General features: G+C 45.3%; 1 protein-coding gene across 4 annotated transcripts; it reads left to right on the top strand.

Moving 5' to 3' along the window:
• Positions 1-27,051, top strand: FAM3B (FAM3 metabolism regulating signaling molecule B). Of its 4 annotated transcripts, XM_066254959.1 has the most exons (9): positions 1-68; positions 4,603-4,746; positions 6,415-6,538; positions 12,066-12,124; positions 13,173-13,223; positions 14,185-14,272; positions 15,486-15,618; positions 23,440-23,486; positions 26,470-26,589. In XM_066254959.1, the coding sequence occupies exons 1-8, from the start codon at positions 50-52 to the stop codon at positions 23,458-23,460; spliced, it is 639 nt and encodes a 212-aa protein (XP_066111056.1). In that variant the 5' UTR covers positions 1-49; the 3' UTR covers positions 23,461-23,486; positions 26,470-26,589. The 4 variants fall into 4 exon arrangements, with proteins under 4 accessions (XP_066111056.1, XP_066111053.1, XP_066111054.1 ...); XM_066254956.1 differs by lacking the exon at positions 23,440-23,486 and having other exon boundaries at positions 26,470-27,051; XM_066254957.1 differs by lacking the exons at positions 23,440-23,486; positions 26,470-26,589 and adding an exon at positions 20,026-20,470.
• The last annotated feature ends 382 nt before the right edge of the window (positions 27,052-27,433 follow it).

Below are 27,433 nucleotides of genomic sequence, written 5' to 3'. Positions count from 1 at the left end.
AGATCCCAGTCGCCTGCCGGGGAGCTGTGTGGGGAGCAGCACCTGGAAGATGCGCCCAGGGGTTGCCGGTGAGTGCGATTCCCACCGCCAAAGGAGGATAAGTCCCGGAAACCCAGGCAGGGGGAGAGTGGCTGCCTCACAATTCCATGGTCCGACCCGCTGAACCTGAGGGTGGGGCTGGCGCTGTGGCCAAGTCTCCTCTCTGACCAGAACGGGAATGCGGGCAGCCAGCCCGGCAGAGGCGAATACTCTGGGGTTGGGAGCAGATCGCCCTACAGGGTTTACTCGAGCTCCTCTTGCCTGTTCCCACCGGCGCATCTGGGATTCCTGGCAGGGGGCTCAGTGAGTGTGATGTTTGGGCTGGAAAGTAAGTACTGTATTGTGGGAGCCAGGACTCAAGGAGCTCGGGGAGCGGGGGGGGGGGGGGGGGGGGGGGTCTTTTTCTGGGAGAGCAGGTGCCTCCAGACAGCCTGGACCTACTGGGCCAGCAGGGGGCTGCCAGCTGCACGTAAGAGGCACTTGTGAGCTCCACTTGGGGATCCTCTGCTAAGTCAGCAGTCATTAGCCACAGGTCCAATGACAGGACAGTGAAACAGCCCTTTTTAAGTCTCCAGCGAATATGGGTGGGCAGGAAGTGGGGAGTAATTAACGTGGAATGCCCCATCATCGCTGATGCTGTTCAGGCAGCATTTTTTCTAGGGCTGATTGTATTTTTTCCCCGTTTATCAAACTACTTGAGACTGTGAAATGGTTGGGGGAAGAATAGGGGAGAGGGAAGAAAAAAGGCAATTTCATCAGTCTTTTTATCTCACAAAACCTGTCTTTCTGGCTGTGGCCTCTGCCGTCTGTCATTTCCCCGCCTCTCTCTAGAGGCGTTCCAGGGTGCTGGTGTTAACCAGCCAACTCTGTCACACTTGCCTTTCCCAAGTGATTTTGCTGTTTTCTTTCTAGAACCTGTGGAGTGTAGATTCCTCTTGAAGTCAGGCAGCACATCTTGTACAGGACTGGAAAGTTCTCTTGGTCCCTATTGAGATAATTTCTCTGGCTCTGGACAGCAGGTCATCAGCCATGAGGTTTCTTAGACCAGCACTTCCAGTGCTAGCTTCTGGTTGTGTGGTCGGTCACACTCCATAAAGTTCTAAACACCACCTTTCTGCTCCATTCCCAAAGTGTAGGAAAGCCACATTTGAGGATTTATTATTATTATTGTCATGTTTTCTACAAAACTATTTATTTCTGAACTGCCTTTGGTAACTTCTGTGAATTGTAGGATACACAAGTGGGGATAGATCTTTGGGGGGCAGAAAGGAAACACCTCCCTTGGGGCACTGAAGTCCACTATCACTGTCTTGGAAGGATTTTTCACTCTATTACATGCTTATCTCATTTTGCTGGTTACTTAGTAGAAAATGCCCCACGGCTTTCTTACCCCAAGCCACAGAAGTCATTTATGAGCTGTGAGGTCCTTTCATTTAAGCTTTGTCGTGACACTAGGTTTGTATTTGTCTGGCTGTGTGTGGTTGAGAGAAAGCTCACCTGCAGAAATTCAGAGCCATGTCACCTTTGACTTTGTGAACTAAAGGTTTGGCAATGTTCCTGGAAGCAACATTTTCGTGAATACAGTCAGTCACCAAGTCTGGCCCAGGCAGACCGCTTATTATAGGAAGGACGTTCAGGTTGCATGTTTGGAATGAGTTAAGCGGCCAATGCCCTTCACCTATGATATGCAGTCATCTTAGTTCCTTGAAATGGGGGTGGGGTCGGCATGTCAGCCTTTGCATGTGGGTTACCTTGCAAACCAGCCTTGGTGTCCAGGTGTGGTGTCTCCCAATCTTTTTGCCATAAAGCCTCTGTCAACAGGACAGTGACAACAGTGGACACTGAGGCCAGCAGGGCCTAGAGACACAAAGCAGCCAAGTCCCAAGTACAGTTCACCTACCCTCCGCCCTCCTGACCCCTCAAACACAAGAGGTACATGTGTGGCTATCTCCAGGATGAGGGCACTTGGCTTGTGTCGGCTAGGCTGTCAGTGACAAATAGCTTCCTCATTCCATCTTGTCCTCTTTCTTACGAGTTGGAGGAAACCCCACCAGTGGAAGCGAGCTCAGAGGTGCTCTCTTCAGGGCCCCGGGACTGGAGAGGTGGGTCATCATGAGACCTCCAAACTGTGAGGTTTGCTTTCTTCTCCAATGTCAGTGTCCAGAGCCAGCCTAAGAGTCCTAAGACTCGGCAGGTGCATGATGGAAGGACACGCACACGCATGCACACATGCATACTAATTGAGGATTTCAAGGAGGAAGTTCACTGACTTCCTGCCTGTGCTCAGGGCTGCCTTTTGCTCTGAGGTGGAAGTATGTAGGAGCGTGTGTCTGTGAGCCCATGATGACTTTATTACCTTACAAGAAAAGGTTGGGTCCTGGTTATGGAATCATAGAAGGTTCCTGGACTTTGTGTACTTACCCCCTCCTGCCCCACCTCTGAAGCTGCTGGACCCACTCCCACCAGGGCGGGCCCACCTGGGAACCAGAAGCCATCTCAGCTAAGTCTCAACTACCACCTTTTCCAAGACAAATCCTTACCTGTGCCCGCCTGGTGATAGATTCTTCTCTGCTGTCCAGTGCCCCACCTGCTCTGCCATCACCTCCAGGGACTAGTCTCTCCTGGTGTAGTGTCCGGCCCAAGGACAGGCTGAACCACAGCTCTCCAGGTGCTGCCTGCCTGCTCCTTGTCCCTTACCTCCTAGCTCCTAAGCCTGCCTCCCTTGCGCATCTTGGAGGCTTTCATGACTTGTGCTAGACCTGTGCATGGGTTACATATGGCTCACCACTAGCCAGTGCCCCATCTTTGCCTTTGGGCCTACCCTCCCATCCTGGCATGGCCCTGGCTCTAGGTCTTGGCTTCTCCCAGCCACCACAGGAAACCAGACTGTCCCCAGCCTAGAGGTCATCAGTAGCACCCCCTTGCCCAGCCCACAGATACTTCGCAGCCTTCCTAGGAGTCCTGAAAAGTGTACAGGGGCGGGAGCTCGTTGTCTTGCTGGTGGGCAACTCCAGTCAGTAGTTCCACTTGTGAGAAGCCACAAGCGTTTTTATTCACTCTTCATTTCATTCCCTGTCACGTCCGTCTATTCATCCTTGTTCATCTGGTGACAAAACGGTGTCTTCTTCCGAGTGCCTGTTCTTTACACATTTGAAAGGAAGCATTATAATTCTTTTCAGTCTTCTCCAAGCCAAACAGCCACTATTTGCTCAAAGATCTTGTGTGTGATGTAGTGACTAGAGCAGGGGTTGGGAACCTATGGCTCGCAAGCCAGATGTGGCTCTTTTGATGGCTGCATCTGGCTCACAGACAAATCTTTAATAAAAAAAATAACTAAAAATATAAAACATTCTCATGTATTACAATCCATTCATTTCCTACCACTTATGTTCATGGTTGCGGGTGGCTGGAGCCAATCACAGCTGTCCTCCGGGACAACACCAAATTTTTATTGGATAATGTGTAATGTACACGGGTCATTGTACGGCTCTCACAGAATTACATTTTAAAATATGTGGCATTCATGGCTCTCTCAGCCAAAAAGTTTCCCGACCCCTGGACTAGAAGATCCTCTGAGTACTCTCTGGTTTGCCAGTTGTTTTCTTCAAATATGACACTTAGATAAAATAGTCCCCTTGTGACCTGACACACACACGACACCGTGGACTATTGTTTCTGCTGAACTCAAAACAGTCAGGGCTGACTCTGGGTTTCCAGCAGCCACCTCTCCCAGTTCACCCAGTGTATCCCCAGCAGCACTTTCTGGAATGCCGTGCGGCCCGTGCACTGCTCTAGGTATGCAGGCAGTCCTGTAGGGAAGGGACCCATGGTGTGCCCCACCAGCAAGGCGAGTGAAGTGCTGCCATAGGCTGCCTGCGCCAGTCATGGGTGCATGGTAGGCTGCACTGAGGTCGGACCCCATGCAGCCCTGCCGTTGGCAGGGCCTTGAAGAGAAGGAGAGGGAGATGGGTAGGGATCTGTGCTGGAGAGCAGAGGGACAGACTCCTAGAGAGGTGTAGAGCTGGGACGGGCCACCTCCCAGGCAGGTCGGCGTGGGTGCAGCACAGGGCGAACGGGAACTCCAGGAGAGGGACCTCCATACCCAGGGCTCTCGTTTGTTTTCTGTGGCTACTTTGCCAGCTTTGGGATGTCCTGTGAGTCCTAGAAACAGCAGTGGCCACACTGTCCAGGTAGTTTGTGTTTGGAATTTCCCCGGCATGATGGTCTAAAGATCTTGGGGACTGTGTCGTTTAGATGTTAACATTTGAGAAAGTTCTAAGACCCAATCCAGCAACAACATAACAGTGTAGCCTTGAAGACATTGTTTATGTTATCTGCTTCTGTCTCCCTCCAATGCCTGGTCCCAGCTAAGTGGTTGGTGTTCATTAAAGCAGCCTGGGGCCCTTGCCTGACCCCACCTCCCAGGAGTAGTTTCTCTTCAGAGCACCCTGCTGACACTCGTGAATGAATGCACATGGGGGGGGGCAGGAGAGCTTGGGGTGGGACTGCCTGATGGCACCTGCCCTGGCATTGGCCTCCACATCCTGTCTGCTCTGTCTCCAGGCGCATTGAGAGCACTGCTCTTCATCTTCGCCTCCACATGCGCCTGGTACTCTGGGTACCTGCTGGCAGAGCTAATTCCAGACGTTCCCCTGTCCAGTGCCGTCTACACCATCCAGAGCATTGGTGAGAGGCCCATCCTCAAAGGTCAGTACCACCGACCACGTACCGCCAGCCATGACAGACTAAGAACTCTGCAGCTCAGCTCAGGAGTGGGCAGTGGCTTCTGGAAAATTTTACATTGATGACGACAGCAAGGAGGAGGTAGTATCTGCTCCTCCTGTTTCTGCACCATTCCCGCCCCTGCTCATCCTATGGGAGATTCCAAGTCCACTCATGCTATTAGGAAAGCAAATGAAGGAACTCTGTGTGCAGGTTGTGTTCAGTGAAAAGGTGTGTTTGGAATACAACTCAGATTGGGAATGAAGTGAAACTACAAAACAGCTGCGCACAATGACATTGGGACCAGGCGGTGGCACAGTAGATAAAGTGTCAGACTGGGATGCTGAGGACCCAGGTTCGAAACTCCGAGGTCTCCAGGTTGAACCCGTGCTCATCTGGCTTGAGCATGGGCTCACCAGATTGAGCGGAGGAGTCTCTGGCTTGAGTGTGGGATCATAGACAATGACATTGGATAATGTGTGGGCTGCTGAAATAATAAGCTGTACCCCTTTTCAAAGTCTCATGAATAAATATGCTGGTATATTTTTAATACAGAAATATATTACACAAAGTTAATTTGCACAAATATAAAGAATTGCGGAATAATAAAAAAATTGTATCGGATTGAATTACCTTTTATAGTCAGAAAAAAAACACCTACTAGAAATTGTTGTGACTGAGTGTTTGCATTTAATAAGGTTTTCACAGTAAATTTTTTTTTTTTGTATTTTTCTGAAGCTGGAAAAGGGAAGAGACAGTCAGACAGACTCCCGCATGCGCCCGACCGGGATCCACCGGGCACGCCCACCAGGGGCGAAGCTCTGCCCACCAGGGGGCGTTGCTCTGTCGCGACCAGAGCCACTCTAGCGCCTGGGGCAGAGACCAAGGAGCCATCCCCAGCACCCGGGCCATCTTTGCTCCAATGGAGCCTCTGCTGCGGGAGGGGAAGAGAGAGACAGAGAGGAAGGAGAGGGGGAGGGGTGGAGAAGCAGTTGGGCGCCTCTCCTGTGTGCCCTGGCCGGGAATCGAACCCGGGACGTCTGCACGCCAGGCCGACGCTCTACCACTGAGCCAACCGGCCAGGGCCTTCACAGTGAATTTGCGCGGAATAAGACAGACTAACTGCATACAGACTGGGGTGGGGCCCAGCACCATGGGAGTCCCTGCTTGTGCAGGGCATGGGAGACGCCCTCGAAGTGCTTACACTCTCATTCCCCCATTTTCCCCACAAAATTAGAAGTCTGTCCTGGACACAGCTTCCTCCAGGAGCTGCCTTTAACACCAGACATTTTGGAAGAATCATTCCCATAGTTCCTGATTCAGCCATCGTATGCCATGGATGTTAGCTAAATGACCAGCCATGGGCAGTGATTCCCAACTCTTAAAATTTTTATGCCTACAAAACATCCCCTCCCTTTTGGATATTTGTTATTTTAAGACAAAAGCAGATTAAATTAACTTTGTATCTTTAAGGGAATTTCTGAAGCTTCTAATGAAAATTGGTGACCCCTTCCCCACTGCTGTGTCTCCGCACGGCCTTGGGACGTGCGGGTGTGAAGCCTTGGGACAAAACGGCCGTGTTCAAGGTCAAGCAGTGGGCTCACCCAATAAATCCTTGCATGATGCTAACTGTTATATTCTTGTTCATTACAGCACCAGCCCCCAAAAGGCAAAAATGTGACCACTGGTCCCCGTGTCCCCCGAACACCTATGCCTACAGGTTGCTCAGCGGTGGTGGCAGGAACAAGTATGCCAAAATCTGCTTTGAGGATGAGCTGTAAGTACTGGTGTGAAAATGGGAACTACAACTTCCCCACTCAATCCCTTTTCTCCTCTGAGGCTGACTGAGCAGCGAGCCTGTCCCCAGAGAGAAGGGCAGGTCCTTGACCTGAAGCAGAGACTGGGAGTCTCTGCACTGGGAATGCTGTGCTCCTTGGGGAGGGTGTGCATTGTGGGTGTGTCCTCGTGCGGACCAGTGCATGCCTTCACTGGGGCAGCCATTACAAAGCACATGGACCGGGAGCTTACACAACAGAAATGTGTTCCCTCCAAGTTCAGGAGGCTTGGAGTCCAAGGTCAGGGTGTGGGCAGGACTTGTTCCTTCCTGTGGCTGTGCGAGAGAATCTGTCCATGCCTCATTCCTTGGCATGTAGGTGGCTGTCTTCTCCCTGAGTCTTGTATCATCTCCCTCCGGGTGAGTATCTGTGTCCAAATTTCCCCTTTTATAAAGGAGAGCAGTCCTGTTGGCGCACCGATCTGGGTGACCTGTTACACTGCAGGCAGCCAGGTTGCTCTTGAGGCCGCTGCACAGCCGTCACCTGGCCTCCCTCTCCACCCTCATCCTGGGGATGACCTTTGCCTTCCTCTCTGGAGCTTCAGCCCATTTCCAGAATATTCAGGAACACAATATGTTCCACCTTCTCAGTTCCCTCCCTAGTTTTGCTAGAGCACATCCTCTAATAACATCCCGAGAAAAACGTAGAAGGAGAGGTAAAAATTTTAAAGATTGTTCGTGTTAAAAGTATATTCATTCTCCCTAACCATTCATTGATAGTTCAGCCGAGTATCAATTCTCTATATATTAGAAATAATTTCTGCTTCATATTGTAAGGTCATTGCCTGGAACCAGATTACTCTCCCACCAGCAATATTCAAGTGTGGTAACTAACCATGAGAAAGTGCTCCTTGGGACTCCAGCGGTGGGGCATTCATTGACCCAGAGGTCCCATTGCTGCATCCTGAAAGTGATAGCATGTTAGCTTGAGGTCATACATCCATGGGCTGCTTCAAGCAGGTGACTGAGCACTGTTAAAGATGATAACATCCGTGATATTTGTTGAAGATGGTAAGGCAGACTTTATCCAAGGTGGGCCATGGAAATCACTGCAGGGACCTCTGCAATGGGATCTTGCAGTGGGAGGAATAGACTAAACTTAACTCCAAATACAGCATGGGTAAGTGGGAATTATAGTCAAGGAGCAAGGTGGGGTCAGTGCATAGAAAATGACTAAGAGGAAACATCAGGCTTCAGAGGGATTCTACTAAACTGACCTAACAGGATTCTTGCTGAAGACCGGCTGGGGTAATTGGACCTCATCTGGGCATAAAGTGTGGAGGGTGAGGAACCCAATCAGACAGGGAAGGTGATCAGATATCAAAGGTGGGGTTCTACTTAAACTGATTAAGCAGAATTCTTGCTAAAACTGGACAATGAAGGCACTGTTGTCCAAAAGTTAGGCCAGTTAAAAAAGAGCTCTGGAGAGCCTGTAGAGTTGAGTGCAGGAGAGAATCTTTGCCAGCCCAGAGGGCTACCAGGCAGGCCCATTCCTGGGAGACATGGGTTCCAGTATGCCCAGTGGCCTTGCTGAACGCTACCAAGACTGCACAGCAGCCTGGTCCACCCAAGCTTTCTCTCTCTTTCCTTCACTTAGGGTCAGGCCTGCAGTGTGGTCTGACAGCTCTCCCCAGTTAACACTGCCCCCGGCCCCATCTTCTCTCATAGGCATTTCCCCCAATAAAAATTCTTCTGCCTTTAATCCTGTTCTGCTGTCTGCTTCTCAGAGGACTCAGATTAACATAATGAGAATGACTGTTTCCCCACCATTCGTCCAACACTTGTTGGCCATTATTTTGGCCTTTGCCATTGTGGGAAATGAAACTTGGAGTTCGGGTCAGATTTTTACTTTGTGATTACTCTTGCTGTGAGTGAGTTGAAGATCTCTTTATGCTAAATCTTTGTATGTATTTTTTGTCAACTATATTTTCATATGTCTTGCCCAGTTTTATTTCTGTCTTTGGCCATTTTTATTGACTTGTAAGATTCTTGATATAGTTTGTCTTTTCATTTATTAAAATGGTATTTCTAAATATGCTTATACCTTAGTTACCATATAATCTTTACAAAGCAAAGAAACTATAACCATATAGTGAAAGCAAAAATTTTAAAATTTAAAAAACAACAAAAACAAACAAAAAACAACATGATGGTTTTACAAACAAGTATACGCCACATAATAGTAAGTGGTCTGAAAACTGCCAATTAAAGGTGCCCACTGTTCCCATTCCCTTAAGATTTTAGTTTCTGATTTATCTTTTCTAGTGTTTGTTTTTATGTTAAAAATAAACAAATTTCATATGTATAATTAGTCTATATCCATGTTTATGTCTTAAATTTGTGTATGTACATATACATGTGTGAGTATATTTATGTGTGTAAAAGGTAGCAAAATCTATACACAGTTTTGCACTTTTTCACTTAACAGTGTAATAGAGATCATCCATATCAGTAGACAGAGATTGTTCTCATTCCTTTTTATAGGTACATAATATTCTATACATGGGTGATTCATACTTTATTCAATCAGATCTACTTTGGTAGAAATTTTTAATGGAAATCTTTTAGTATTACAGGTAATATTGCAATTAATAACCTTGTGAATCTGTTGTTTTGAATTAGTTATAATAAAGTGAATACCTGTGTAATCACCATTCAAGCTAAGAAATAGACTGTCACCAGACCAGTGGTGGCACAGTGGATAGGGTGCTGACCCAGAATGCTGAGATCGTCAGTTTGAAACCTGAAGTCATTGGCCCGAGTGCAGGCTCACTGGCTTGAGCACAAGGTGCTTGACATGATCCCGAGGTTGCCAGCTTGAGCCCAAGGCTGCCAGCTTTAGTAAGGGGTTGCTGGCTAGGCTTGAGCCTGAGGTCACCAGTACAATCCCCAGTCAGAGCATGTACAAGAAGCAATCAATGCACAACTAAGTGGAGCAACAAGTTGATGCTTCTCTCTCTCCTCCTGTCTCTCTCCCTCTCAAAAAGAAAATAAAAAATTATATAGAGTCTATCTGGTACCAGCATATCATGAGTCCTCTGTGCACCCCTTCCCAAATGCAGCCCCCTCTCCTTACTGCCCATGGTAACCTCTATTCTTTCTTTCATAGTGATCATTTCCTTGCTTTGCTTTTCTTGATAGTTTTACAGCCTAACTCTGCATGGCATAACACTATTGTTATTTTATCTGTTTTGAACTTTACATTAATGTAATAATAAACCATATGCTCTTTTATGTCTTACTTATTTCACTCAAAATTATATCTGTGAAAATTACCCTTGATTTTGAGTAAAGTTCCATTGTTTTTCTTGGTAAGTCAGCTAATAATTTAATTGTTGATATTATGACAATAACGGCCTTTTTCTCCCTCTCTGATTTCCTTTAAGAATGTTTGCTTATCTTTGGCCTTCAACACTTGTACCATGCTGTGTCTCTTGTTGTTGTTTTATCTTTCTTGGAATTTATTGAGCTTCTTTAATATGTATGTATCGAAGTCTTTCATCACATTTAATAAATTCTTTGTTATTACATTTTCTGCCCCATTTATTTTTTCATCTTTCTCTGAGACTCTTAGTGAAACATGTCAACCTTCATTATTATAATCTCAATAACCTACAGTCTCTTTTTATTTTCCATTTTGTATCTTTCTGTCCTTCATGTGAACAGAGCTGTTTCCCTCTGAACTGCTTTCTAGCTTACTAATTCTTTCTTCTACTGTGCCTAATTTGTTAAACCCTTCTATTAGCTACTAATTTCAGTTATTATATTACTTTAGTTTTAAAACCTCCTTTTGGTTCTTTTTTTAATCTTTATTTAATTTTTTGAAGTTTCTAGTTCTGAAATTTTCAACTTTATTTATTATCTTCTGTCCAATATTAAGTATAGTTAGTTTAAAGTCTGTTGGATAATCTTACTCTTTGGAGCCTTGTGAGTCTTTCACTATTATCTATTATTTTCTGCGGTTCCATTGGCTCTTGTTTTTGCTGGCTTCTTTCCTTATGTGCCAGATTACATTTGATAGTGTACCAGGCAGTACATTTGAAATTTGTTTGTTTCTTTTCCAATTAAGGCATTAGATGATAATATCATCTTCTTCTGAGAACTTTTGTTAACATTTGTCAGGGACCTGAAACCATTAGCAGAATATAAAGATCTGAATAAATGTTAAAGATTAAGATTCTTCTGGTCACATGGTAGGCTGCAATTATGCAAGTTTTTATTTATTTCTGTTACACTCTCACTTTTAGGATTCAGCCCTCTTTCATTCCAACCCAAATACAACAGGGAGGCGGGATGGAATCGAAGATGGCCCTCCCTTTGATGGGCTCTGGTTTCCAACTTTTGTCCCCTTAGCCTCACATGGTTGTCAGAAGTGGGAGTCACCTTCTTAGACACTGTTTCTAGAATCAGCAAATATTTCCAGAATATAAGTGGCATTAAATGCTGAGCTCAGCACATTGACATTTAGTCTTCTCCAAAATCTTGGCCTAGAATTTTTTACTAATATAACATATTCAAGCAGATCTTTTTTTAAGTCTTTTTTTAGTGTTTTTTTTAATGGAAGAAAATATTCAAATTATCTATTTTTCCATTATTGTAAATGGAAGCTTCTTTTTCAGTGCTTATGGAATATTCTCTAAAATCTAAAAGCTACTCCTCCAAAAAGGACTTAGCCCAGAAGGCTAAGAGCAGAATATTCTAGTGCCATATTCACTACTCCAATGCATGGGAAAAGGAGAACAGCTTCCACGTTTTCCACATTTTCTTTTTTATGAAACAAATTTGTCACTTATTCTAAAACTTTACAGAGGATTTGTGCATACATATGTGACATTCCAAAGATCTTCAGAACTAATTACCATCTCCAAGAAAGTTAGTCTTCTTCCTTGAAATTGACATTCATATTCCCTGATTTAAAGCAAAGAATTAAGTGAAGTAATAGACTTACTGAAGGAGATAAGCTGGGTTGCATTTTGTGGTCAGATAAAAGGACCACAAGAGTTCTGCATCAATACACTGAGGGGGAAAGAATGTCTATAAGATGATACCAGACTTGGGTTAGATCTATCTCTTTGGTTCACCTCTTCTACTTCATGTTAGTAAAACAGAACAATGAATGCTCAGGAGGAGGTTGAGGATTTAGTGTGTGGGGGAAGAATGTTTGTAAAGAGCCTGTGCTAGAAAAAATTTAGATTTTTCTCTCCCAGGCTCTTTGTCTAAATTATAAGATTACATATGGTGTCCAGGTTCCCTGAGGGACTGAGTCTAGAGGAACTTGGTTATAGCAGTGTGTGGAGTGAGTGTGAGGGTGACTGTCAAGGGATCTGGGTCCGGCTGGTACACATGTGAGTAGGAACAATGTGACAATGGATGGGGCAGTGACTTTGCCAGAAGACATCACGGGGCAGGAAGGGCCACCCTCTGCTTGGTGGAAAAGGAGTTCTTTGACCAGCACTTTTTTACCTTTCAGGCTCATCGGAGAAAAGACTGGAAATGTTGGGAGTGGAATAAATATTGCCATTGTCAATTGTGAGTTATGAGATGTTTTTCTTTAAAAGCTCTGTGATTGGAATTTCAAAGATACTTTGGTTTTTCAATGGTTTTTGCACTCAATCTAGGTTTCTATTTTAATACACTTTTTAAATTATATATTAATGGGTCCTGGCCGCTTAGCTCGGTGAATAGAGCATCAGCCTGGCATATGGCATCCTGGGCATCCTGGGTTTGATCCACTGCAGTCAAGAAACACAGGAGAAGTGATCATCTGCTTCTCTTTCCAGTTCAGGCCATTCCAGTTCTGTCTCTGTGCCTCTCCTCCTCTATAAAAAAAAAAAAATATATATATATATATATATATATATATATATATATATTTAATTACTTTTTCAATGCTTCACTTAACAGATTATTTGTGGTTCCAAAAACAAAACTGAAGCCAAGTATAGATTAAACAAACAAACAAAGAAGGACTGGCAGAGGCTGGGTGAAACAATTCAAGCAGACCTGGGGCCACAGACTGTCCTGGATTTGAGCCTCAATTTTGCTCTCAGATTCCTAGTAGCTCAGCAGAGGGTGATACCACCAGCCAGTTCCTGCCTCTGTGTGACAGAAGGGACCCCTGATAATAACAACCGTGGCAGGTTTGGGAAAGGGGTTTTGTATGGTGTCCCTGGGAGCAAGCTGATCACGTAGTCCAGTGACAGCGGGGTCATAGGAACTCAGGACAGGACGTGCCCAGCATGGAAATCCAGAGGGCAGCCTAAAGCACGAAGCAGAAAGGGCCGAGGTGGGGACTCTGGGTCTCTGCTGGGAGAGACGGGTGCAGCAGGAAAGTGTAGAGTCCAACTTATCCGGAAACAGACGGGCAGGAAGTTCCAGGGCAGCTACAGATCCCAGTCTCCCTGACCGGCACTGGGAACAGCCCTTGGGCAGGCAGCCACATTCCTCAGCGGGCTCTGGCAGCCCTGCTTCCTGGAAAGAGACAGGGAAGAAGCAGGCCAGGTTGAGAACTCTGGTGCCACAAATGCACCCTGAGTCCCATGAACTTTCTTTTAAAAGCTGTTCCTTTTATTTTCAGATGTAACTGGGAAAGTGATAGCAACACGATATTTTGCTATGAATGAAGGTGGTAAGACAACTTTCCTGTTAAAATTTAAATAAATTATAAACATAAATTAAGATTTGAAAAACACACTAATAATGCCAACATTCTTATTTTGTCTACTAAGCAAATTACCAGAAGTTCATGTTGCGTATTCTAGAATGGTCGTCCACAAGTCCTCTGAGTCTCTGAGTTCATATAATACAGTTTGAAGGCATTATCTAGAAAATTCGTTTTCTCTGGTCACACTTGTCCTGAATCTTTTCCTTCTGTTCTCTCATTGGATGACAAGAAAGAGACTTATTTAAATCAAATAAGGCGGCCAGCATTCAGCCCTGAATGTCATCATAATTACTGCCCTGTGCCTGGTGTCCACTGGGCTTGGCACACACATCTCTGGGCCCAACGATGCCCACCCCCCTTCAATGGTTTCTCCATTCTGGGCATTGGGTATTGGCTACAATTGTCAATCAGGATATACCAGCCCATTTTTATTTTTATTTAACACCGAGAGTTATTAAAAATAAGCTCTATAAAGATAATGGAGAAGAGTCACAAGAAATGCCTGGGGGCCCTTCATGAGAATTAGGCATTTTTACTCTGCAGCTGACTTAAACATAACTATAAATAACAAGCCCCAGTGGTAAATACTGGGGTTGGAGATTCACTTTCTTTTTTCCTGAAAGGCATAGACAAGCCTCTCAGCAAAGACTTCCCCATGTAGGGTCTGGTGTGTAGTCCTCGTCTCTGTCCTGCACATCAGTTCCTGGAGATGCTCTGACCTGGGATGCTTGCACATGGGTCAGGTCTTCCTTAGTAATTGCAGAGGACGAAGAGCTGTAATGCCATTGGCATGGTGTAGAGAGGAGCTCTAGGGAGGGAGACCTCACAGTGGATATATAGACACTGAGCACTGAGCAAGCAGAGCACATGGGGCAAGAGTCTCAGTTAACAGAGCTCCTAATGCTGGTTTGCATTGACCCAACAGAGAATTCTGGACCAATGACAAAGTTCATTCAGGGTGCTCCTGAGAAGTCCCTGCTCTTCATGGTGACTCACAATGATGACAGCAGCCGGTGAGTGTGTACAACTTTGTCATAGCAGTGAGGATGGGGAAGAGAAGCAGCAGGGCAGAGAGCTGAGTCCCTCTGCACCCTCTAGGAAGCAACAAAATGCCAAGAAGCAAGATACTTATTTAAAGAAAAGGAGTGGAGGCCATGACAAAATAGACTGCATTTCTACAAATGTGACCTGCCAGTGTAGCAGTTAAGTACTAGAAGCCAAGGATTATGTCCAGGTAGCAAGGTGGAGCCACTGCTGACCCTAACTTGAATAGCACAGCCAGGAAAGCTATACCCCTGGTGTGACTAAACAGAAATATGAAAGGAAATTAAGAACATTTTTTTATATGAGGGGCCAAAGAAGAAAACATACACACACACACACACGCACACACACACACGCACATGCACATATGCGTAGGCATGCCCAGTGCTTTCCCTGGGGAGACAGTGATCTAACCCAGACTTTCTCCACCTGTGCTCTTCTAACTTAAGGTACGTCTCCACTGCTGAGCTTCCAAGAATGTCAAAGTGCTTATTTACATTACTGTGAATTTCCAAGACGGGGCTCTTGGACACAGCATTTCCCACATCACTTTAACCTCAGACTTTATTTTTTATAGAACTTCTTACCAGACTGAAGTTTTTTTGTGTTTTTTTTCAGACTGAAGTTTTTTGATGCATACTCAGAAAAACTCAGATTTCACTCATTTTGGAAAATCTGAACTTGTTAGGAAGTTGTTTTTTCTTTTCCTTTCTACACTCCTTCCTTAGCTTACTCTTAAGTTCACCCTTTTGCAATGGGAGTAGATTTGAGATTAGTTCTTCTTTTCTGATGCTGGCTTTGTTGAATGTGAAAGAGATGGTTTTGACCTTTGCTTTCATCTTTCCGCAACTTCTGCCACCGTATTTTGTGGTCAGTGAACAGGAGGGTCAGCAAGGAGTGGAAATTGTGTTGTCTGAGTGTGACAGTGTGTTTGACCTTGGAGACACAAGGACTTTTCAAAGTTGAGAGTTAAAGGTCTGTGCCCAAAATTGAGTCTTAGAGTCCTGGATGTTGTCACATGTTTAATTAGAAACCTGACTTAATCAGCCAGCATGGGTGCTGTTCTCCTGTTTACACCCCAGGAAGGCATTACTGTAGAAACCTCAGTCCTAGGGCAAGCACAGTGTGACACACAGGAGTCCTCACGCAAGACATTCAGAGACTCTCCCTTTTGTCTCCCAGACTGAAGGAGGATGCCAAGAAGGCCATAGAAGCACTTGGAAGCAAAGAAATCAGGAATATGCGATTCAGGTCAAGCTGGGTATTTCTTGCAGCGAAAGGCTTTAAACTTCCTGCAGGTCTTCAGAGAGAGAAGGTAAGTGGTGGTTCTTGTTATTTTAAGTATAGTTCAGCAGTTCTCAACAGGTTGAGAACCGCTGGTATAGTTGGTTTATCATATTATATTAGTTTCAGGTGTACAATATAGTGATTCAACATTTACATACCTTACAATGTGATCGCCACTCTAAGTCATTAACCATCTGTCACTGTGTAAACTTATCACAAGGTGAGTGGTTTTTAAATGTCCCTTCTCACAAATGGTTGGTATAGTATGGGCTGTGTTTTGAAAGGTTCCCAGTCCATTACAACTCCCTGTCTCTAAACACATCCCTGCATAGAGTGCATGCCACACAGAGTGATGCAGAGATGCTAGCCCAGTCTGACCACTTACTTCCCCACTCAGGAGTCCTCGTTCGTAAAGCTGGGAAAAATCGTACCTTTCACGCATTAGGAAGAATGTTCTTTGACATGTCATTATAGGTGAAACCATCCATGCTAAGATGTTTGGCAACTTTTCTCAGTAGATCAGCATTAGAAGGACACTTGACTGAAGTTTCAATTCTCAAATCTCTTTAAAAATAGAAAATTCTGGATGGGCTATGGTATGGACTTTCCATCATGGTGCAGCCAACATAGTCCACTCTCTCCTTTGCCTCCGTGTGGGGATAGTAACAGTACTTACCATTAAGGTGGTTCCGAGACCACTCAAGCCTGAAGTGCTTACTGCAGGACAAGCACCGGACACTGAATTAACATGGCTTTTGTTGTTGTCATAACTGTTCATGTTTGATTTGAAACCCTTTTATTCATCAAAACAAAGTGAACAGCAAATGAATGAAGTTCTAATATATTAACTTAGTCACCTCTGAAAATCCCTGCTTAGAGTTGGGGACATGTTGTAGGATTTATCAGCTGAAACCTCCAGGGATAGTAGCAGTATCTTTCAAATGGTGCTGAGGCACATGGAGCTTCCTGCCTGCCACAGAGCAGGACCTCCGGCTCTTCTTGGGAGAATGGCCTCTACCCATAGGCTAGAAATTCAAATGAGGCAGAGATTTGAATGGCACCAGGTTGTGCTACAAGTTGCTTTTGACTTCAGGTGAGGACATTTAGTCCCGGTTTCCTCCTTGCACTGTCCGGCATGGAGATGGTTTGGAAGGAAGACAAACAGAAACAGGCAGGTGGCCAAGCCTCTGCCATGCAGGCAGGACCACTGTGGTGGAAGAGGGGGGAATGGTTTGAGTGGATGTGACTTCAGTGCACCTCACAGCCAGGTAACTTGTGACTGGTGCTCAAGGGAAGCCCTCTAGCTTCTCTGACCCTTTATTGTAGCCCTCCAGAAGCTCAGAATTCACGGCAATTTTAGCATGCATCTGAAAAAGCGCGTTTTCTCCTTATAACACCCATGTCCCTCCACAGCTGGGAAGCCAGTTCTGCAGAACATGCCAGGAGCATATACTGAGGGCCCCCGCCAAGACCACTCATTACTAATGATCTGGTTTGGACACCCAGTGTATTTGAGACCTCATGGACTTGTCCTAGTGAGTGAGGCATGTGAGTGGTGTGTGTGGCTCTGTGTGGTACCTCTCCCTGGGCCACCACTGCTTGGACTGGCAGAGGGGTGAGGTGAGACAGGTGCAGTTGGGAGAGGGGGCTTGGTGTCCAGGGTCAGGTGTGATCCTGAACAAGCCACTTTGCATCTCTGGGCTTGAGTTTTCTGATCTATGTAATGCAAGGAAAGCTATGCACTTCTTTAGCCCCTGTGACTTGGGTGTGTACTTCATTTACCCATGGCTTTCCTCAGGCTGACTCTGAAATGATACAGGACCCCCTTCTCCTCCACCCTTTGTAGAGAATGAGTAACAATCTGGCATTTCATGGATCTCTACGTTTCATCTACCTACCTGTGTGGCTTTAGGCAAGTCACTCAATTTCTCTGTCCCTCAGAGTCAGCCCCTGTGAGGAAGGGATAAAGATAGCACCTATTGCACAAGAGTCAGTGAGGATTAAGTGAGAAGAACACGTGGAGCTCGGCAAGGACCTGAGCACAGAGTCCTGTAACCCAGAGCTTCCCTGCTCTTCCCAGCCAGCCTGCCCCACTGTCCTTCCCAATCTGAGTCTCCTTAAGCCCTGAGGGCCAGGCCCTGTGCCGTCCAACTGAACTATTGTCAAACCCCAGAGCGTGGGGTCTGCTGGGGGTTCCATTGTGTAGGGAGGGACCCACTGCATTGATCTTCCTGAGGAAATAGATGCGTTTTTCCATGTGCACACCCAAACCACCACCCAAAACTCCAGCTGGCTTTTTTATAGAAACTGACAAACAGATCTTAAAATTCATGTGGAAATTCAAGGGATCCAGAATAACCAAAACAATCTTTAAAAAGAAGAATGAAGTTGGAGGGCTCACACTTCCCAGTTTGAAAACTCACTGTCATAGTCATCAAGACAGTATGGTACTGGTGTAAGACAAACATGTCAACCCATGGAATCAAAGAGAGGGTTCAAAAATAAAACCTCACTTTTTTCATCATTTGATTTTTCAAAAGGGTGCCAAAACCACTTTATATGGAATGAGTAGTCTTTTCAACACATGACACTCACATGCAGAAGAATGAATTTGGGGCCCTACATCACACCAGATATGGAAATTAAGTGAAAATGGGCCAAATGACTAAAAGTAGGAACCAGAACCATTTAACTCTTAGAAGAAAACATAACCATAAATCTTTGTGACCTTGAATTAGGTACTGATTTCTTAGATACAAAACCAAAAGCATAAACAACAGCAAAACAATATGCATTGCATCAGAATTTAAAACTTCTGTACATCAAAGGACAGCACCAAAAAAGTGGGAGAAAAAAATTGCAAATACAAGACTGATACTCTATAAAGGACTCTTACAGCTCAATAATAAAAAGACAAATAACCCAATTCTAAAGTGGACATAGGATCTGAGTAAACATATTTTCAAAGAAGATACACAGATGGCCAGCAAGCACATGAGAAGATGCTCGTAATTTGCCATTAGGAATGTGCAAACAGAAGCCACATGAGATACTAATTTATCCTCACTGGGATGATTGGAATAAAAACATCATAAAGAGTGTTGACAAGGAAGTGGAGACTTTAGAACCTTCATGTGCTACTGCAGAAATGTAATAATAGAACTGCATTGGGAAAAATTCTGGAAGATATTCAAAAACTAAGGCATATTGTTACCATGTTACTTAACAATTCCACTCCTAGATATAGATCCAAGAGGATGAAAACATGTCCACGCAAAAACTTGTACATGAACGTGCATTATTTATAATAACCAAAAACTAGAAACAACCCAAATGTCTTATTAATACACTGCTCACAAAAATTAGGGCATCAGGGAACATGCAGATACTCCAGTACTTTCAGCCTTTTATATAGTGCATTTTCACCAATGAAATAAAAGTTGGTTTTGCATCTCATTTGCATAATCAAACAACTTTCTCTGACTTGTCCTTTGCTTTCCTGATGTTCTTGTTTAATTTAAAAAATATCAAATGCTTTTTTTATTGCTTCATATTCATTTTGAAATATTCCCTAATTTTTGTGAGGAGTATATATAAAATAAATATAAATAAAATATTGAATAGCCATACACTTGAATATTATTCAGAAACAAAGTACTGGTACACACTGCAACATAGGTAGATCTAGAAAACATGCTAGATGAAGAAAACCAATTCCATTTATATGAAATTTGCAGAATAGAGAAAATTTGTAGAGACAGAAAGTAGACTAGTGAATGCCTGGGGCTGCGAGGAGCAGGGGATGGCTGTGTATGGGGAAAATGGCCTAAAATTGATTGTGATGGTTACATAACTCTGCAACTATACTGAAAACCATTGAAGTGTGTACTTTGGGTGAAATGTATAGTATGTCAATTACAGGTCAAAGCTGTTATATAAAAAAGGATCTATAACTAGAATTCCAAAGTTTAGAATGCATATTACATTTTAAGCATTAAGTTAAGAGTATGCTGTTCAATATAGCATCTACTAATGAAATTTGCATTTACATTTATTATGTTTGCATTAAATTTATTAAAATTAAATAAAACTTAAAATTCAGTTCATCCATCACTCACAGTAGGCACATTTCAAGTACTCTATAGCCAGTCATGGCTAGTGGCTATTCTATTGGAAAGTGTCAGTCACAGAATATTTACATCATTGCAGAAAGTTCTGGTGCTGCATACCCACCTGGTTCAAATAGTATTATGAAGCATGTTGAGAGGAAATCAAGTGCCCAGAGTGGGTTGGAGCAAATTCCATTCTAGGAAGTGATTAAAGAGAATCACTTCCTAGAATGGAAGTTGTTGGCTATAGGACTTTGCTCATAGCTGACATGTTAAATATTCATTAATTAGCAAATACTTAAAATTATTTTCTTTCCTTTACACAGATCAACCACTCTGATAATGCAAAGAACAGATACTCGGGGTGGCCCGCAGAAATACAGATAGAAGGCTGCATACTGAAAGAATCAAGCTAATAACATTGTACAGACTTAATAAGTCTGGGTTTTTTTGTAGACAGATGAATCATGGAATGGCCCATGAACCTTATCGTACAGTCAATATTTGATTTTTTGAGTTTATTGTCAACCATTCAATATTTGCCATTTATATGAAATTGCACATAGTATTGTTATGTCAATATTTATGCAGAAGATTTTAATGAGTGGGAAGACTGAAATGAATGGAAGTTGTTAAAGGAAGGGATTTAACCTGGAAAGGAGAGGATTGGCTGAAGGAACACTGCTTGTGCACGTGTGAAGTTATTTTATGATCAGATCTAAGTTTGAAATATCCCCTAATTTTTGTGAGGAGTATATATAAAAGAAATATAAATAAAATATTGAATAGCCATACACTTGAATATTATTCAAGTAGTCCAGACAGCTCTGCAGAGAGAAAATCTTTATTCTATTATCAGCAAGCACACTGTCCTTCAGGACAGTCATCTCCTAGTAGAATGAACAACAGTCAGAGGGCTTGGGAAAGCTGCCTTGGTCAACTTCAGTTGAGCCCATGATTTCTTCCTGTGAATCCATGAACTTACTCTTTCATTGCACAAATCTGGCCACCTCCTGAGCCTTCTGCCACCGAGGGCGCAGTAGTGAAGGGGCACAGTCTCTTTCTTCCTATACAGGTGTCACTCCAGTGGCTGGCCCCATTTAATGAGGTGGGGAGGGAAGAGATCTGACAGGGCAAGCAGGGTCTGGCCTCAGGTGGACATGTCAGACTTTCTAGAAGAGGCATCATTAGCACTGTGTATCCAAGATACATACACTGTGTCCAGTGATGCATCTGATTTGGAGTTAAGGCAATCAGGGTATTGCCAAGAACTCATCCTAACCATCTTTCCCAGCCTGGCTACCAGAAAAGCTAGAGGCCTTTGATGCTAGGTTCATATAGCTTCTCTGAGCCTCTAATTTCTCATTTGTCAGATGGGGGAAGTGGGATCAATGAATGAGTTTAAGCATTCTTATCAGCAGGAGTCCTTTTTAAAACATGGTAGCATATGGCACCCTGAATCTCAGCATCCTTGTCATATCAAACCACCTAAATTTCAGTAGCTGATGACAGCACCGATTTCTCCTTTGCATTATGTGTGGGCCACAGGTCAACTGCGGCTCAGTCCTGAGCACTGGGTGGGAGCCAGGCCAGAGGAGAGTCCCTACCAAGCACAGAAGCCAGAGAGAACAGAAATCCACATGTCCCCAGAACTCCCGCCAGGACCCGGTGTGAGCCTTATCTCCTCACATCTGTTACCCAGGTCCAACCAGGCATGGTGACAGTGTGGCAGTGGGTGGGGTGACTGTCCTCATTTGTGAGCCAAAAATACAGTGACTGTTTCTTGTTTTTTTAGGTTTTTTAACTTTTATTAGTATTTATTTTATTCTGACTTTACTCTCAGACCATAAGTATTTGTTTCTTCAGTTTCTCTAGGATATCTTTTTCTTCTGCACAACTTCCTCTTTAAAGTGACATCCTTCAGACACTTGGTGGCTTTTCGAATATGCATAGCCTTGATGGCCTGGGCAGTTTCATGAGTGTTCTTAAAATGAACATGAAGATTTGAACCTACTGAACTCCGTGATTTTGTGGAGGTTTCTGGGTCAATTGAATAGCGGACCATTTGCAGAGGTCACCTCTGGCTACTTTCCAGAAAAGCAGGACCACAGTGACTGTTAACAGCCAGGCAGTGCTCAAGGCCACAGAGGAACTGGGGCCTGCTGGACCCCTGCCCTAGGCAGTGGTCTCCCAGGGAGCTGGGGCCCTCCCTGCAGAGCAATCTGCAGACCACGACATGAGATCCTGCATAAGGCTCTAAGTGAGCTAGTGAGCTACATTTCCTCTGCCCCTCAAAATACATACATTGAATCTTAACCACAAGCACCTCAAAATGTGCCCTTATTTGGAGGATGCATCATATTTGGAAATAAAGTCACTGCAATTATAATACGTTAGAGTAGGGTGGCCCCTAAGGCAAGAAAATTGGTGTCCTTATTAAAAGGGTGAATTTGGACACAGACACACAGGCAGGGAGAACACCATGTGAAGAGGAAGGCAGAGAGCGGTTTGATGCTTCTACAAGCCAGGAACCCAAAGATGGCCAGCAAACTCTTTCCTGGGGGAGAGGGTGGGACCGATTGTCCCCTAGAGCCTTCGGAGGGGCATGGCCCCTCCTAACCCAGGTCTTGGACTTCTGACCTTAAAAACTGTGAGAGAATAAATTTCTGTTGTCTAAGCCACTCAGATTCTGGTGCTCTGTAGGGTAGACCCCAGGACACTAACATAGTTCTCTTTAGGTCTTTAGGTTTAAACAGTTTGGTACCCATTGCTTTCCTGTATTTTTAAAAAGGGTGGGAAGGGCTGATTTGTTTGTTTTTTTAACTCAGGCTGAAATGACTACAGTTTCACAGCAGTGTTGGTCTTCACTGACTGTAACAGGCAAAGCTGCAGGAGCAACCCCTGGCAGGCAACTCCAGACGTCCTGCCTGGGGCTGGGAAGCTCCTGTGACACTTCTGGGCTCTTTCATCTCAGCTGCCGCTGCGGCTCTCACTGGTGCGTCCTGGACAGGGCACAGGGTGCTGAGACTGGCATTGCTCCCTGGCCCCAGCTCTGGGGGAAACCTCAAATATCTTTGCACGAGGCCACCTGCTGCTTGCCTAGAAAGCTTGGGACACTTGTCCAAAAATAGAGACCTCTCCTACAAACTTCTTCCTCAGTTGGGCTTTGGCAGAAGTATTTCTTTTCCAGGTTTGTGTTTTCTACTTAAATTTCCATTGTATACCATTAAATAAACTGGTGATCAGGGGGTAGAACAGCTTCCACAGATGACCAGTTTTGAGATTTCTTGCCCAGGTACTGGTGTGTGGTTCAGGTGTTGTTGCAGTGATTTCTTCTAGCAGGCCACATCTGACACCCTGAACATGTAGTGGGGCACTGTCCCAACGTGATCATCAACCCAGGGTCCCCTTCTTTGTGCTCCCTGCTCGGTGTTTCTCCCTTCAGAGCCTGGAGACCTCAAAGTGGGGTGAGGGTGTCCGTCCCCCACTCTGTAGGGGTGGGAGTCCGAGTGGAAACCAATCCCCTGTCTGGGTTCTGGACCCCCTAAGTGCCCAGCTGCAGAGCAGGAGTGCCCTCATGGAAAAGGCAGCAGGCGGGGGACCACACAGAGCAGGGGTGCCAGGTGCTGGGGACAGAGGGGGGATGGGCAAGGCACAGGGGGTGTTCAGGGCAGTGAAACTACTCCGTATGACACTGTGATGGGGGCCACATGTTTTTACACATTTCTCCAAACCCACAGGATGCACAACACCCGGAGTGAACCCCAAGGCAAGCTGGAGACTCTGGGTGAGGATGACGTGTCACTGTAGGCTCAGCAGTTGTAGCAAGTACCCTGCTTTGGGGGGATGTTGGTAGTGAGGGAGGCTGTGGGGTGGGGGGGAAGTAAGTATGGGAATTTTCTGTGCCTTCAGCTCAATTTTACTGCGAAGCTAAACTGATCTAGAAAAGTAAAGTTTGTTATAAGAGGGGGGAAAAGCTACCAAGGAGAATAAGCCTTAGATGGGCAACAAGCCCTGAGTGTCCCTGCCCCACCACAGGCAGAGCCAGTGGGAGTGTCCCCCACAGAGGACTGTAGACCTTGCTCCTCCCCATGCCAGGACCAAAGCAGGGCACAGTAGGGGGCTGGAAGCAACTGCTTCCACAGAGAGAGGGGCCGGGCCTCTTGCTCTCTACTCTCTATCCTCTGAGAGCCTTTCCTGGCCCCTCTCAGCGCTTTTGTTATCAAGATTCCTGGACTTTTTGTCACTAGAAAGGGTCCAGCCTGGAGCGGGTCTGCCCAGGGCCGACCAGTAGTGTGTGAGTTCTTGACCTCCCTCAGGAAAGATTTTACAGCAAGAGTCCAGGAAGGACTTAGGGTAGAAGAGGCAACAGCAGAGAGCCTAGGTGGGGCTGCTGTCAGTTCACGGAGAGTCAGAATAAAGGGGCCTTGGAGACAGGTTCAGGGCCTCAGCCCAGGACAAGCTGTCACTGCCCATTGCTTCCCTGGCTGTGAGTCTCATGAGGACCCTTAAAGTTTAGGAAGGAAGAGTAAGGAGAGGGCACAAAGGATGTGCTCTAGAAAGAGACTGCCGGATCTCTGTTTGTTGTTGTTGTTGTTGAGAGAGAGAGAGACAGACAGACAGGAAGGGAGAGAGATGAGAATCATCAACTCGTAGTTATGGCGCTTTAGTTGTTCATTGATTGCTTCTTATTATGTGCCTTGACCAGGGAGCTCCAGCCAAGCCAGTGACCCCTTGCTCAAGCCAGTGACCTTGAGCTCAAGCCAGTGACCATGGGATTACATCAGTGATCCCATGGTCAAGCCAGCCAGCCCACATTCAAGTTGTTGAGTCTGAGCCCACCTGGTGACCTCAGGGTTTCAAACCTGGGACCTCAGTATCCCAGGTTAATGCCCTATCCACTACTCCACCATCAGTCAAACATTTAGGTGTTTGTCTTATGGGTTCTTATCTGTTTTCTAATGGTAGGAGTTTTAGGGGAGGACTTAGAAGAGGGTCTCAATAAAATATTTATCAATTTTATGCTAATAAGACAAAAATGAGATTTATTTCCCTGACTTTATCTGTCCTTAGGTGTGGTTGGCACCAAGGGTACTAGTTGGATTTCTGTTATTTATCTCCCTGAGGAGGGTGATTCTGGTTGGGGAGGAGAAGTGGAAACTATTTACTCTCAAGCATCCTTGGTTACAGAGATATGATTTTGTGATTTACTAGAAGGCTGGAAACTGCTTGGTCATTTAACTACCCATCTCAGTTTCCCTTCTCCACTTGTGCTGTGTTAGGTCACCAAAGGAGGGACAGGAGGGACGCACAAGGCCTGTTGAGTTTTATAAGGACTATACTTAGGAATCTATGAACAGGTGGGCTGAGACCCTGGTGGCGTCAGCTGCAAGAGGATGAAAAGCCTCAGCCTATATGGGACTGAGTTTCGCTCTATTTCTCGTGACAATGGGAAAAATCTCTGTTACCTGTGGTAGTTAAACAATGGAAGGGCTAAACAATGGAGGGGGTGCTGATTGATGGCCAAGCAACAGAACAGTCAGTCAGTGAATGGGGGCGACTAGCTGGCAGAACATCCGGGGGTCAGGCAAAAGTAAGACAACAATCAGGGTTGTTATAAAGCCAGTAGCCACGGCCACCATCACAGCTGCCTGGCCTGTGCAGGTTCGCATTTGATTCAGACAGATGGTAATGAAACAATGGAGCCAAGAACTGGTGGGCCATTACCTTTAATCCTAGTTTGCATTCAGCGGGCGAGAAATACACACAGTGGGAAACACTTCCCTTTTCATTCAGGGCTCCCAAAACCACTGTCTCATCCGAGTTTCCTAGAATCAAAAGTTTCTACCTCACCAGACTTATTCACCTCTGTTTCCCGTCTCCTTCTCTCTACACAAACTCTACATAAACTGGCTTCTCTTCAGTACTCTGCCATCTTGGCTGCCTCTCCCTGCAATGCTCATTTCAGGAACCGAGGGGGAGATCCCCTGGTCTCCCCCATTTTATAGTGTAGAAAATTAAAGCCTTTAAGCCAATATACAAATAAGGAAGTCTCTGATACAAAGTCACTTATCTGAGGCATAAATGGAATTCCTCATAAGAGTGCACCACCCCACATCATTCAACAGTCAAGGGTGTGGGGAAAAGCTTAGTGTTGAAAAGATCTTAGAATGAAAAGAGCAGGAAAGGTTTAGTCTTAAAACTAAGCCTTAGGCTATAATGACTTTGCTGGCTTACAGCCTGTCTCCCACACCCAATGCAAAATATAAGCGAGCAAACATATTATCATATTTACAAACTTATATGACCGACAGTTGTCAATCAGGATTGCTCAGGTGGAGAGTCATGGGAATTGCCCTGGTGTCGAGTCACCTAAAGTTCAATGGGCTAGTTGAGGCTTTTAGTAAGGGGACCGTTGGTCAAATAAGTTTGTAAATGTGATATATGTTTGCTTGCTAAGCTTTTCCCCACACCCTTGACTGTTGCATGATGTGGGGTGGTGCACTCTTATGAGGAATCCCATTTATGCCTCATATAAATGGCTTTCTATCAGTCTTCCTTATTTGTATATTGGCTTAAAGGCTTTAATTTTCTACACTATAAAACGGGGGTAGTCAACCTTTTTATACCTACCGCCCACTTTTGTATCTCTGTTAGTAGTAAAATTTTCTAACCACTTACTGGTTCCTCAGTAATGGTGATGTAACTTTACTTTATAAAATTTATAAAGCAGAGTTAAAGCATATAATAATAATTACTTGCCTGACCAGGCGGTGGCGCAGTGGATAGAGCGTCAGACTGGGATGCCGAGGACCCAGGTTCGAGACCCCGAGGTCACCAGCTTGAGTGCAGGCTCATCTGGTTTGAACAAAAGCTCACCAGCTTCAACCCAAGGTCGCTGGCTCGAGCAAGGAGTTACTCGGTCTGCTGAAGGCCCACGGTCAAGGTGTAAGGTCGGTGGATAATGGGGGATGGTCACGTGGGGAACTCAGACCCGCAAACTTTGGCTAGGACCACCCACAACCAAGTGCGGTTTCACAGGAACCATTTGGAAAAAAGTGACCGTCTACCAGCCAGTGGGATTTCACCACGTCATATTAGCTCGACTTCCCTAGAGGGACCCCTTTAAATATCTCCCACGTGGTTTAATCCTGGCGACTTCCCTGGTCTCCATCTTTCCTCGGGGCCAGGGAACCTCACCAGGCGGGATGCACACTCTGTACTCAATAAAGCCTTTTGCTATTCCACACTTCATGGCTCCAGCCCCTTCCTTCCTTCTCAGCGGGGAAAAATACCTTACATTTTGGTGCCAAAACCCGGGAGGAGAAGTCCGCAAGGACCGCTCCTCTTCCTCATCACCTCCAAGAAAGAACCAGGAGAAAGAACCAGGATCTCCAACCTTCCACCCACTTCAGCCCACGATGCGGTAAGTCCCCTGCCTCCGCCTTCCTCTCAGTTCTTTCCTCTGAGACTCCCTGTCTGAAACCGTAGCTATGTCAGGGAAGTCTTTTTCGTCCGTCTGAGTGTATGTGCTTCGGAGACGTTCAGAGCATATTCACTTTACCTCTTCTGTCTGTGGCCAGACCTTGAGTTTTTAGGACGCTAATACTCAAATCTGACCACTCCGAGGACTGAGGGCAGCTGTGGGGGCACAGGAATCTCCCTCCCTAAAGAAGAAGAAACTGTTCTTCTTCTCCGCTGTGGCCAGGCCACAGAACCCACTGAATTAGCCTC

This window comes from Saccopteryx bilineata, chromosome 2 (genome assembly GCF_036850765.1).
Source record: "Saccopteryx bilineata isolate mSacBil1 chromosome 2, mSacBil1_pri_phased_curated, whole genome shotgun sequence".
Classification (NCBI taxonomy): Eukaryota; Metazoa; Chordata; class Mammalia; order Chiroptera; family Emballonuridae; genus Saccopteryx; species Saccopteryx bilineata.
Note: the sequence above shows the minus strand (reverse complement) of the source record. Positions and strands in the feature narration are given on the sequence as shown.